A 13882-nucleotide genomic window follows, 5' to 3' on the forward strand; every position below is an offset into this window, starting at 1 on the left:
TACGATTTAGGCCAATTGTATAATTTGTTTTGAATATACTTTTTATAGGAATACATCTTACTAAATGAACAAGTCTGTATGGCTTATTTGAGTTTTTTAAAAAGTGTAAGTAATCATAGGCACACACAGAGCCTCGAGCTAATTCTCCGTTATATTGAGTCCTCAAATACTGTATTTTCATTGTTATGTCGATAAGCGATATTCTAAATACATTTACAATCGAACGAAGCTCTTGTTTGCGTTTTTTGTTTCTCGCGCCTAGTTTCACAATTGCTAGGATTCCAAAGCGCTGCATTTACTTAAAATAATCCGACTAATTTCAAGGTGAAATTTCTAGCGAAACTATTTCATTTCAGAACTTTCAATAAAACATCGTTTCGGATTCTACCTGCGATCGATCAAGCAATTTGTAGTTAGTATTAAATAATTTTAGTTCATACTGCCCAATACAGTTTGACAACTTGATTTTGCGTCCTGCGATTTCTCGGGTCCAGTTTATTGATTAGTTGCAAGATTTGTTGTTTGTGAAGTTTGCCTACCTACCTCTGATTGTCATTGCACTATGTACATACGATTTATTAAATAAATAATCTTTCAAACATTAAATTGAGTTTTTACAGAATGTCATTAATTGTAATAGAATTATTACTATCATTGTTATCGTTATTATTATTAATGGCTTCAAATCAAGCGTTGTAGGGAAAAGAAAAAGATGGTGCACGATGGGTAACGGACAAATGTGCCGGTAATATTTTTTTCCAAAGCCTATAAAGAAGTTTTACTTCAAAAACATTTTAATCTAATACCTACCATTTTAAATGTGTATTAAAATATTTTATTGTAACACAGCGTTAGTTATGAGTTATGACGAAAATAAAGGGACCGAAAGAAATATAAAAAAAAATGATAGAATTTTATAAAACGAAATAAAATAAAAATTATACTTTGGTATAAAACTTTATTATGCGTAGTTTGATTGTTTTACACATACTTAGTACATTTTTAGAAATTACATGTATTTTTTTGATTAAAAAAAAATAAACTTGACTTAGAGTTTATATGAAATCTGAATCAATCTAATCCTAATAAACAATCAATTAAATAAAAAAATCGAAGAGTACTTCGTCCGACTTTTAGTAAATTGTAGGACAATTATAATCTCTTGTCATATTTTTAATTCATAAAACATAACCAATGTGGCCCAACAAATGGACCAAGATATCCTTAGACATCAGATAGAGTTAATATTAGATTGATAATAAAAAATAGAATATGGTAATTTATAGTAGGTAATTTAATATTTAGTTTCGTGTTCTTTGCTTGATTGATTGACGCAAAACAGCTATGTATGATGATATTAAATCATCCATTTTATACCCTAAAGACGTCTCGCAAAGTATTTTGGTTCCTCTCATAAAGCTTCCCATTGTCATGTGAAAGAATGTATTTCCTGATGACCAATTGGATAATTGTGAAAATGGATATGTCACCATAACATCCTGAAATAAGCAAATTCTGTTTTGTTATACGATTCAGATGGGGCTATAACATGGCACACGCTATTTATTTATTGTGTGGGGTCAACCACGTGTATTTAAGAAATAAAAATTCTGAGTAATACAGAGTCAAGTCGATGCTGTTGACTGGTTTTTAAGTATCGAGTCTTTTAACCCATGTAAAAAATCCGAAGGACGATTGATTTGTCGTGTACATTTGGCTATTCGAAACACGTAATATATATGTAATGTTTTGTTAAATATTACAATACTCTGTGTAACAAGCAAATTTTTTCGCAGTAGGTTAATGTACAGTTCAATCCTCTAAGGATATAACGTGAAATTAATGCAAGAACAGCGTCAGCCCTTCCAGGCAGGCCTTCCGCATAAAAGGTTAGGTTAGGTTAGGAAAATGGTCAGTTGAGTCTATCTCAATTAACATATAAGGAATAAGATACAGCGCTTCATGTTTAGCTTTATAAATATTAAATCAATACAAACTTATTTTAAAGCAATTTTTACATGCCATTGAAAAAAAGTCTGATCTTACCCGTGTTTGTGGATGAATGACGCTTACGCCCTGCCTATTAATGCCGATAACAACCATTTCTGGATATGTCGGGTCAGATGTTTGCTTAACTTCGAAGAAAGCTGTTCCAAATGTTGGATATTGGTAGATCTTTTTCAAAAACTGCTCCTTAGCTTCGTTTTCACTCATGACGCCATGTTTAAGATGTGCTGCACTTATTGAAGATTTCCATTGAGAATTGGACATAATTTTTAGCATATCTGGTGGTATGAACTCGTCCAGCATTTGTGGGATTTGAGGCAACAGCGCCTGATCATCACCAAATCTGGCTCTATAAATAAGAGCCGCTAAATCCACTAAATCTTGCTTAGACGTCTTGTGATAACCACGCAAATATTTAGGTAGCTCTTGGGGGAAATAGAATATTTCATCAGCATTCTTGTCTTTGCCAGGCAATGTATTGATCCATAGTTTCTTCATGAAAAATATCTGGTAGTTCATTTGTAATTGGCCACCTGAAAATATATCATGTGTTGGTTTTATATTTCCAGCTCCGTAGTTGGCAGGTATTGGCGGTTAGTTTAATAGTGCTAGTACCAACGGGACGAAATAGAAAGCACGGAAGATTACATATTATAGCATATATTCGTAGTGCCTAGAATCAACGCAAGAAGAAGACAGACTGATACTTTTGTCGTTCCACAGTCCTTAACCAATCTAGGTAAACATGCGCCCCTCAGTAGAATACTTAGGAATTTTAACCAATGTAATTATAGATATGGTCCTGACGTGTATTACGACTCACTTCCTAGTTTTAAGAAAAAAATTCAGTCATCTCAGCCATAAGTCATGTAATATTTTCCGTTTCAATTTATTTATGTTTAAAGATACAAATACTTAAGTAAACTTTGCCCGCTATCATTTATTAGAATTAATGTTGTGTACACATATTATTAGATTGCATGCTAGAATAAAACCCAATATTGTTAATTAGAAAATGTATACATGTAATCTGTTGGTGTTCCTTAATAAATAAATAAGTGTTATACAAACCTAAAGAACCCAACCTAAAGCTTTTGCAGAAGCTTAGTTCGTAGCCAAGACTACCACCAAGAGGCTACTAAGAGATTAAGTCTTCGTTGACGCTAGTAATTTATAAGATAAATAAAATAGAAAATACATAAATAGTATAGATAGGAAATATAAGTCATACCTGTAACTCGCGCCGGTCTAGTTTGCTTCATCCATTCAACAAGTTCATGTATAAAGTCAAAGAAATAATAATTCTCCGGAACAGAGAAAACTTTATCTATAATCTTAACAAAGAGGCTAAACCCATCGCTGTTCTTCAAATTCAACCGACCAGTAATTTGTTCGCATAGATCTTTTGCCTTAGTCGATGAGTCAACTTCAAATGCCTCGTCAGTGTCATCAGGGAAATATACTTTGTGGTATATTTGCATGCTCCTATGTTGAATCGCCTCAACTTCCACTACATATGGGGCATACATCCTGGCGCCTCCCTTTTGAATTTTGAAAACCCGTTTCAAACAGTCTTTAGCTATGGGATGCGGTCTCGTTTTAAGAAACTCAACTAGTTCCTTCATTAAGGTTTGTCCGCAGGCAAACACTCCTGTCACCAGCCACATTAATTCCCACCCTCTTTCCTCACTCAGTTGTATTCTATTGTTCGTCAGTTGTTTCATTATTTGGCAATAAATTTCATCGCGTAATATGGGATCCTTTAATGCAGGCATGAATATTTCATCTGTATACTCAGTAGTTGACCGTGCTTTTGGACTGGGCATATCGCCCATGTATTTCAAAATCGCAAAGAATGTTGCAACAGCAACTTTACAAATCTTTTCGTCGTCTAGTAATTTATTTAGTAAAGGAAGGCGGATAGGTTCACGCGTATGAGCCCATAGATCGCCCAACACTGACTTCTTAGCGGATGTTATAGTGGATTGTTTGGATATTGTGGCTTGAATATCAAAGTTTTCTCTAAAATGTTCTTTAGCGTATTTTTCTAAGGTATACATTCGCTTCCTCTGCAAAGTATTATATTGAGAGGTAACTTTTTTGTCGTTGTTTATGTTACCTTTTTTGAATACCTCTAATACAGAAGTTGGTGGTAAAGACAGTGTAGGTAATATATAAACTTGTTCGGTGGGGAACAAACCTTCTTTTCCATTACACAGTCCGTGGCCCCACGTAGCATTCATGAGAGTTTCACCGTTAAACTCTTGTAAAAGTGTAATGAGATCACCTTTTTTATATTGTAAGAATGAGGCAGCGTCACTGTACCCTTGAGAATCACTTTGAGCTATAACATATACAGACCGCCTCTTTAAACCATCTATAAGATATATTATTAATGAGCTCATTTCACTCGCTTCAACACTCTGAAATACGAATTCTTCTTGCTGTACAGTTTTGATAGTCACTCTACCAATATTTTCGTAATCTTTGTCTTCGCTGTATGCAACATATGTGACTTCAGGGTATGACATTTCTAAGAGAATATGCTCAGATTGATCGACAATGTAGATTCCAGTCCAGTTAATTGCTATAATGACGATATCCTTGTTGATTGAATCACCTTTCAATTTTATAGCTTCGAAGAATCTGGAAAACATCATAGGCCATTTTATTTTTGCGAATATAACAATATCTTCTTTACATCGCAACGGCTCTATCTTAGATTGAATACTCTGCGATGTTTCAAATGCCTTTGTAATCAAATGTTCCCATTTTGTTAACGCTGCATCGTTGCTCTGAATAAACTGATTTGGAATGTAGTTTGCGATGACTTTTCTTAAAACGTTTGGTTCTATATACGCTCCATATTCTATGTAATGTTGTTGAGCTGCTATAATTGCTAAATCCGTTTCAGAATTGCAGCGGTATTCTCCGAATTTGACACCCTTAACCACTTGGTGATATATGAGGTTGGTAGCAACTGGGTCGTTTGCTGGATTATGCCATGGCGTGAATACTTCTTTCCGATAGAACAACCTCCACGGTGCGCTTTTTTCTGGAGTCCCTTGCTCTTTTGCGTATTGTTCACATTGTGAAATTGCATCCATAATGTGCTCTCCTTCACTACCCAAGGAAAGGACTTTATCATAGAGTGTTATATAAAGTGAGAACCCAAATGTGTCACTAAGACCAACGTTATCAGCTATTTGCTGGCATATTTCTTCAGATGTTGTTGCTGAATCGGACTGTATAGTTTTCATAGTCTCGTCCATTAAAGTAACTGTGAGTAATACGGGTTTCTTTGTTTTCGTTGCTTGCAGTTCTAGCCAACTAGGAGGTTGTGTGCGGGAGCCATTTTTGAAAGTCCTCATTAAACGTCCCTCACAATACGGAGCGTAGCCAGCGGGTCCCTCTCTGATAAAGGACCGAAGGTAATTGACAAACCTCTCTGAAGGTGGGAAGCAACCAACACAAAGTGATAGTAGTATCCACCCGCGAGCGAAAGATGCTTTCGATGGGTTGTTTGATAACTGTTTGCAAAGATGGCAGAATATTTCATCTCTGGAAGAAAAAAAATGAGAAAATATATCTAAGATTTCTTATAAGTAAATTTTAAGACATATTCATGTCCCATGTCACCAATCATGTCTCTGAAGTAAACATCACTTTATTATATAAACTATACATATCTAAAAATGACATTTATCTTTTGAGAAAAACCAATGCAGACCCTCTATTAAACTAATTAAATAAGCGAACTAATCTTGTTAGGGTTACAGAAGTTTACCATTAATTAATTATTAAGTACTTTTATACCTCAGTTCTTTACGAATGATTCCGTGGCCGATAATGAAATGCAACTTTTCTAAGTTAGTACTACGTCTGGTATGTAACCACGCGCTGTACATTTCCGTAGTCTGTTCATCATTCATTAAATTCTTGACAAATTCATCATTCAACTTCGATTGTTTTTTTAGAGTCCGTTGGATCATTCTCTTGCCATCATGGTTTTCTTTTAGCATTTCCTAAATCAAAAATATTTGTGTTATATTCTAAGCTATTAGATTTTTGCTCACTCTTCTGTTAGTCGTATAAGCGACTGCAACTATCAAAATCGTTTCTAGTTAAATTAAGTTTATAAGCATATAATGATAAAATTAATATTCTGTCAGTACACGATGTAATTAATAATTAATTACTCTTATTGTATATACCATACCTTACCAAAGAACTACATAAATATGGAAACTAAACAACTATTGATGAAATTATAATAAAATTAATATATTAAAAAAAGAATTTTTTTACGTTTATATAACCGCAATTAGTACATAGCACTCATTAACACATAAAAAAATCGGAAAATCTCGGTATAAATCAGATTAAACAAAACAATTTCCTAAACTACGAAGATCTGTCAAAAATATACAAACTCGTATTATGTAATAGGAATTTAAAATATAATAAAAAACCTTACCTCGAATTCTTTGCTTTTTTGGAATGCTCGACCAACGGTATCAGTTAATTTGGTCATTATAGGTGTGTTATCCTTCTTGTCATCGGCATATTTAGGTTCAGCGATGTCACCCATAAACCTCAATATAGTTATCCATAGAGCCTGTGACGCTGCCTTATCTACGGGCGACGGCAGGTCCAGAAGGGGATGCTTAAGAGGTTTCCGAGAGTATTGGTGGCTGACGTTTCCTAAGAAATAAGTGGCCGCAAATTTCTTGAAATTAAACTCATCAAATGCTTCATCCTCATACTCTTTCTGAAGAGGTATATTAATAACATCTACTGCTGTGGGTTTTTCGACTGCACTCTGAAAAAAAATATTTAATGTGAAGTGCTTGCGTGCAATCGAGTAACCTATAATTCTATAGTTCTTAATACAGCTTTAATAATTGTAGATTGTGGTGATTAAAGTAATTGTATTTTCTTTTGAATATAGATAAAACTAATAAAGTCTGGCAATTAATAAAAAAATATACATACTACTCCGAATCCTGTTCCTCTAACAGTCCCTGCCGGAGTCGCAGTATCCTTTAAAAAACCAAACACGTCATCAACATATCTATCATCTATAAACGCATTGTTCTGTGCAGCTTCTACGCCCACATCTTTTCCAATCCATACAGCTCTCATAAACTCCGTGTATTTTTTCTCATATTCATCCTCTGCAGATTCTGTATCCAACTTACTCTGTTCTTTCTCTTTTCTAAACTTTGCCAATTGCGCGGTTATAATAGAACGCTTGTCTTGTATCATTTTTCGAAGCAAATATCCTCTGATTTGAGATTTAAGTTTTGTGAAGAACACTCTTAAGTTTAAGAAAGTTTTTCTAAGTTCTCGGGATTTCAACACGGCTTGTAATCGCAAGTATCCTCTTCTCATTATCAAGAATCTATTTCTATAGCCTCGCGATCGGTAATGTTTCTGTACCGTTAAAGCCGCGGCTCGTAGTCTTAGGAATCTTCGTCTGTAGATGAACCGTCTTCCATTAGTCTGGACTTTGATAACTGCATTTATAACAACTTTGTGCCTTAACTCTTCCAGAATTCCATCGTGGTGATTTTTTAGGAATACCTTCGTATGTCCAAGCCTAAAGTCTTGGTCTTTTAAGACTTGAACACATATTTTTTTGGCAGCTTCCTTGCAATCGGCTTTCTCTGCGAGAGGAATACCTGGTACAATAAGCCGGTATCGGTTAATAAATTCTGCATATGAATGTCTTATAGGATAGCCGGCTTGTCTTATTTTTGCTGTTTCCATTAATCCGGCGTACCTAAGTTGACGGACGCATAGTGGTCGATTCAGAATCTGTAATTAACAAACTGCAATTACAGCATAATTACGTCTACATAATTGATCTTAAGATTTTTAAACAATAGTTTTATAATAAAATAATAAATCAATGGCGCTACAGCCCATTAAGTCTTGGCCTGTTATAAGTGCTATAAGTTCTGTATCCGTTACATGATCATTCGTCAATCTAATAGACAAGTAGGTGCCTGACAGACGTCGACTTCTTGGTTTGAGGAAAGGTAACGTTCCTAAGGATGTTTTCTTTCGCAATTCGAGCGAGTATTAAATGCGCGTATAGAAAGAAAGTCCATTGGTGCACAGGCGGCGCAACCGAACCTACGAACACAGCGATGTGAGCCGCACGCTGAAGCTACTAGGCCAACAACTGCTCAATTGAAATTATTTTATGTTCCTTTACAGTATTTAAAGTGTACCCACGACGGAGACACGGACAAGACGCCGATTGCAAGCAGGTGACTAGATTTGTTCATATTGTGGTATTTATTTCTCATTGCTTTGAAGCTAAGTTTAGTAAAGGTGACTAATAGCAAAATTGCGATCGCGATTTGCGAAACATACCAAGATAAGATAAGTCTTACCCGAGGCTTTTTCAGTTCATTTGGTTTGATACAGCGTACAAAGAACGGGTGACAGGCGTACAAGGTCTTCATGAGGGAATCAAGGGACGTCTTGAACTGATGACTCAACGAAACAGGTTTTCGACTACCGCTATGCGACGAAGCGTCAATTGGAAATATGGTCTTTAAAAATGTGTTGGTTGAATCCATTAAAAGTTCTTTTAAATCAGTTGTGAGCATATCCCTGTTTTTATCAAGGAATCCTGAAAGAGGACGTTTCTTGGTGAATATGTGATTTATTAAATGTAAGAAATTATCACCAAATTATTGATAAATAATGCAACAACATACCATTGACGTTGTAATAAACGTCTCCTGCAAAGTGTCGTATGACAAACGTCTGGTCTCTTGTCGATTTTGGAGCCGCATAACACTTTTTACTGGCATGATTTGTATTCAATTTATCTAACAACGTTAAATCTGTTCCTTTAGGAAATCTAGATTCCTCATCAATCAATGACAATATATTCATAGGTTTCAAACCAATTACATCCAAATTCTCTTGATTATCGACATAATTAATATTGGTCCAAGTAATGCCCTCCTTTTGATATTGCTCTTGCTCAAGTTTGAATATGTGCTTAACGAAAAATTGTTGCAGGTTTTCGTTAGCGTAATTAATACACAGTTGCTCAAAGCTATTATTATCAAAATTTTCAAACCCAAAAATATCTAATATTCCTATTGACCCACCGCAGAGGGTTTCGTCTTTATGTAACGTTTTGTTTATGTTTTCTACTATATAGACGAAAATTGATCCATATATAGCTTTTACGAGAGCGTGCTTTGCTTCGGTAGCTGAACTAACGGATACATTCGAAACAATCTTCTCACCGTGAGCAATAAAGGTCTTGCGAGTAAGTGCTTCACAAAAATGCACTTTATTAACACCTAGTAATGTTGCAATTCTGCTTGCATTAGTTGCATCTGCCACTTCAGATGACTCAATATTATTTGAGCTATATGATTTGAATTTAAGATTTCCCAAATGTAAAATTGCAGCTAGTAAGTTAAAAACTCCCCACACTTCTTCGTCTAAAAAGTTGAGTACTTTGAATGCTGATCTAATGTCCGAAAATTCTAGTGCATCGTTCCTTCCGTCGCATGTCAACATACTGCCGGAGTTAAGGTATTCATAATCTTGAGGTCTAGTAAGCTCGAGTTTCTTCTTTTCTTCTGCGGACAGGCCTGTGACGAGTGAGTAGAAGATATGATAATTTCTCTCTCCCTTACTTTGGCGCACTATACGAGACTTTTCCAATAAATACTGTTCAATATTCCCACCTTCAATTATGCCTTGATTATTGAAATAAATATTAATATACTTCCCAAATCTGGAAGAGTTGTCGTTTTTTACTGTTTTAGCGTTTCCGAATGCTTCGAGTATAGGATTTGTCTCTTGTATCTGTTGTTCGATCCAGGAATGCTTACCACTAGCTGCTGCTAGATATTGCAAAAGTAATTTTGTACTCTCAGTTTTACCAGCTCCGCTTTCACCGCTGCAAATAATAAGTAGTTTTTTATAATGCCTAGTTTTTACTGATATAACAAAGACGTAATAAGATGATAAATACGCAAATATGAACGAAAAGGGTAAAGACATTGAGAACTATTCCCTTAAAGGACTAAGATCCCGCTTTTATCCCTGTAATAGTAGGTACTTAACTGCAAATTAAGTATGCATACCTGATTACGACGCATTGATTTGAAGATGTATCCAGTAACTCTTTGTATGAATCACTACCGATGGCAAATATATGTGGAGGCATATTACCTATATTTCTATCTTGATAAAAGTGTATTTGATCCATTGTGTATATCGGCAATATTTCGTATGGATTAATCGCTATTAACATTGATCCGGTATAGGTCTAGAACACATGTTTTAAATATACAGCTTTTGGATGAAATACCTACATTAACAGAGAATGATTAGACCATGTAAGAGTATATTACTTATATAATGAACTAGCTTTGCCCTACGTTACGTCGCCCTGCAATTACGTTAAATCGTTATATTACCTTCCTGGATATGCACTATTCAAGAAAAACAATTTTTCTAATCTTGCTAGTAGATCCAGGGATAAGCGCGTTTCACAAAACAAACTTTATTTTTATATTTGTATTAACTACGATGTAGGCATGGTTTACGCACCAGTTAAAAAAAAATTGTGAGAACAAATGAGATGTATACAAACACAATAACAAATAATAGTTATTAATTAAATAATTAGTGACCAGGGTTGAAGCCAACAAAAACGACCATGGCCAAACTTAACGCATCAGCTTTACATGTTACTTAAATTCATATATTTGGATGTGATTATGGATGGAACTCTTGAGACAACTAATTTTTTCTTCATTCTCAGAATTCAAATCCGAGACCAACGTAAGGTATTGGTACAAAAATTATAAACAAGTGACTAGTCAAGCGTACCTATCTATTATCAGATAAAAAAAATGTCTTACATAAATTAACTGCTGATTGTATCGAATATGAAGATTGCGCAAAATAGTAAACTCCTGTAGCTCTCCCAGCGTTATCATATCTTCAACACTTGTAATGGATGTAGCATGGAGAGGTTTGATGACATTGGTAGCATCAGTAATGAATTTCCTCCCATCATCATCCCTGACTTCTAATTTACCCCCAGAACTATTAAGCACTTTTACTGCTATGGGGATATCATATTCGGATTGCCGTTCAGGTTTTAACCAGATCAAGTCCTGTAAAAATTAGTAGTCAATACTATTGTTCATGGTGAAGGACTAAAGGGTATCAATTCACTTACTGATATCTGCACTCTCTCTGCCATTTTGAATGGTTTTAATCACTAGTATCCATGAAAAAAACAAAACATAAGAACCTCACTATATGAAATCATTATAGAAACTGACTATTATCAATACACTAGATTGCTTATCATTATTGTATTGATAAGTTTAAAGTAATCAAAAAAGACTATCGCGATAAAGTAAGGCTACCTATTAGAAATATGTATGATAATGCAACATACATATTTCAAGTTAACTGATAACAAGTTTTATAACAATCAGAGAAGATCAATTTAAACCGAGGAATACAATGGAAACATAATTTAAAAAATTAATTTATTAGAACAATCAAATTACAAACTTATACTATTGGTTTATTAAAATTATTTCTTCTTTTCATCTTTTTCTTTTTTGTCTCCTTTTCCTTTATCTTCAGACTTTTTCTCATCTTTATCATCTTTCTTTTCCTTCTTCTCCTTTGCCTCATCCTTTTTGCCTTCTTCAGCATCTCTGTTTGTAATCTTATTGTTGATAAGATTGTGTAAGGCTATTATAGATCTTACAAGAGCTGCAAGGTAAACCACTAGGGATTGATCATTTGTTTTGATATAGAGATTATCAGCAAAGTTGTCGCTTAAGATATCTGGTAACAAATTGAAAATATCCTGAAGTTGGTATATAATTTGATGATTCATAGGCAAAGATCCTTGACCAACTTGAACAAGATAATCTCTTATTTCACTTAACTGAGAATGAAGTCCTCTGAGACCAAGCAGCTGGTTAGTTATACGCTGAGATAAGCTTCCAACAGTAGTATCTTTAATATCTCTAAGTAGGTGCTCAACACCTACTTCTTCTGCTTCTTCAGCTCCAATTTCACTCGGAACATGCTCAAAGGTGCGTGTTGTGGGACTTCCATCATCATGAACTTCTTCAACTGCTCGGTAAGCCTCGGTTGGTAATCCCAAGTCCTTGGGCTTTGCGTCAATAATGACAAGAACTGAATTAGGGCAATAACGCCTGATTAATTCATTAATAGCTACATCGTTTTGATGTAATTTAGGCCCAGTGTGGTACCATCCTACCACCTTTTCTCTTGCATTAACTTTTTTAAACATGCCATACATGTTTTCCAAATAATCATGGTCTAAAAACCAGACTGATTTGTCTTTGTCATCTTCATCAAATGGAACTGAAAAATCAATAAAAAAAATTTATGAAATGAGAAAAATATAAGATAACATTAACAACATTGCTTGATAATAGTAGAGTGTTTGGCAAGACAGGCAATATGCATAGGGCAACCCCTCTTTAAAGACTGCTACAATGAAGGAAAGACTCTCAACTCAGAGGTTCCATCAGATGCAGCTTGATAATAGGCACTGTTATACCTTGGATTCTTAGGTTATGTTTTCTGCAGTCAATAAAATAATGTTCAGTGTCAGCTCATAACGAAATCTTATTTAAAGCTTGGTTGTTTATGGATTAAACTCATGTAAACAAATTTTTACTTTCCTTATACATAAAGTTATAAAATAAATCCAACAGATACTCTGCGGGTCATTATATTTTATTTATTTTGAACTCCTTAGATAAATGATTCCATAATACACCGGCGTTTTTACACCAATATATCTTTATACTAACCTGCAAAGCTGTTTGATACATCAAGAACTCCTTTTGCCCTCCAGCAACCCAGTAACACGCCGACTACTCTTTTTTGATTACCAATTTTGCCCATACGGTTAAAGTGGTCAACAACGCTAAGCAAAACAAGTGGATGAACCACTACCTTTGTAGTTACCACTTCTTGACTAGGCATTTTTTGAGTTTTGTTTAATTTATATATTAAAGTTTAAAGTTAAGCTTCTAATTTATGAAACGCAGATTTAAAGAGAAAGAACTTTTATAAGCACTGTTATAATCGTGTTTATTTTTAAAGGGAATTATTCTAAGAAATGGTGATATATTCAAAGTTACAAATTTTGAGTGTCATCATGTCAAAAACCACAATTCCATAATAAAAAACTCTATTGTTTTTGGCATTGCATAGGTTGCAAATCAAAGGATAAAATACTCTGTAATATATCTCATAGAATAACAACACATATTGTAAATTCAAGATGTCTGGTATTAACTACAGAATAAAAATTATCTAAAAAACCAACAGTAGTCATGACTTATGTGCGAATGAGACCTAACCTAACCTTATCGACCATATTTTCTTTTCTTGTTCCCAATACGACCGCACCTACTTTCTGTATTCCTTACAATTACTACATGTTCCGTTTCAGACTAAAATCTCCTGCCTTTTGTTTTATCCTTTATTGTATTATAATGTATTATCTTCTTTCATAATCAATAATAATATTAAGATGTTATATGTTTATATACATATTTTGTTTTTAACTAGCTTATCCCTTTGTTTGCTTTTGACTTCTTTGTTTATTTTTTCTCGCGTATAGTTTCCTACCCTTTTACTTGAAACTGGCATGAAGTCAAAACTATTGCCATAATATTAAGAAATAAAAACCTAACCTTATTAATACTCAAATACTTTTTTGCTCGGTGGTCGTGAGATCATTATTTAAATTCTGATGCATGACGATTTTATTACATTTATTTTATAAAAATGAGGACGTTACTAAATGTAAGAC

At 34.3% G+C, this 13882-nt stretch overlaps 2 protein-coding genes across 2 annotated transcripts; both read right to left on the minus strand.

The window, feature by feature from the left end:
• Positions 1–971: 971 nt before the first annotated feature.
• LOC123708192 (myosin-VIIa-like) lies at positions 972–11358 on the minus strand. Its single transcript, XM_045658757.1, has 11 exons — positions 11243–11358; positions 10920–11177; positions 10137–10321; positions 8742–9949; positions 8412–8653; positions 7003–7827; positions 6485–6829; positions 5824–6032; positions 3239–5568; positions 2047–2540; positions 972–1499 (listed from the first exon to the last, which is right to left on the minus strand). The coding sequence occupies exons 1-11, from the start codon at positions 11264–11266 to the stop codon at positions 1302–1304; spliced, it is 6318 nt and encodes a 2105-aa protein (XP_045514713.1). The 5' UTR covers positions 11267–11358; the 3' UTR covers positions 972–1301.
• Positions 11359–11547: 189 nt separating this feature from the next.
• Positions 11548–13225, minus strand: LOC123708976 (26S proteasome non-ATPase regulatory subunit 7). Its single transcript, XM_045660037.1, has 2 exons — positions 12873–13225; positions 11548–12417 (listed from the first exon to the last, which is right to left on the minus strand). Exons 1-2 carry the CDS (start codon positions 13045–13047, stop codon positions 11609–11611), a joined length of 984 nt encoding a protein of 327 aa, XP_045515993.1. The 5' UTR covers positions 13048–13225; the 3' UTR covers positions 11548–11608.
• Positions 13226–13882: the final 657 nt, after the last annotated feature.

The sequence above is a fragment of the Pieris brassicae genome, chromosome 4, assembly GCF_905147105.1.
Source record: "Pieris brassicae chromosome 4, ilPieBrab1.1, whole genome shotgun sequence".
In the NCBI taxonomy this organism is placed as follows: domain Eukaryota; kingdom Metazoa; phylum Arthropoda; class Insecta; order Lepidoptera; family Pieridae; genus Pieris; species Pieris brassicae.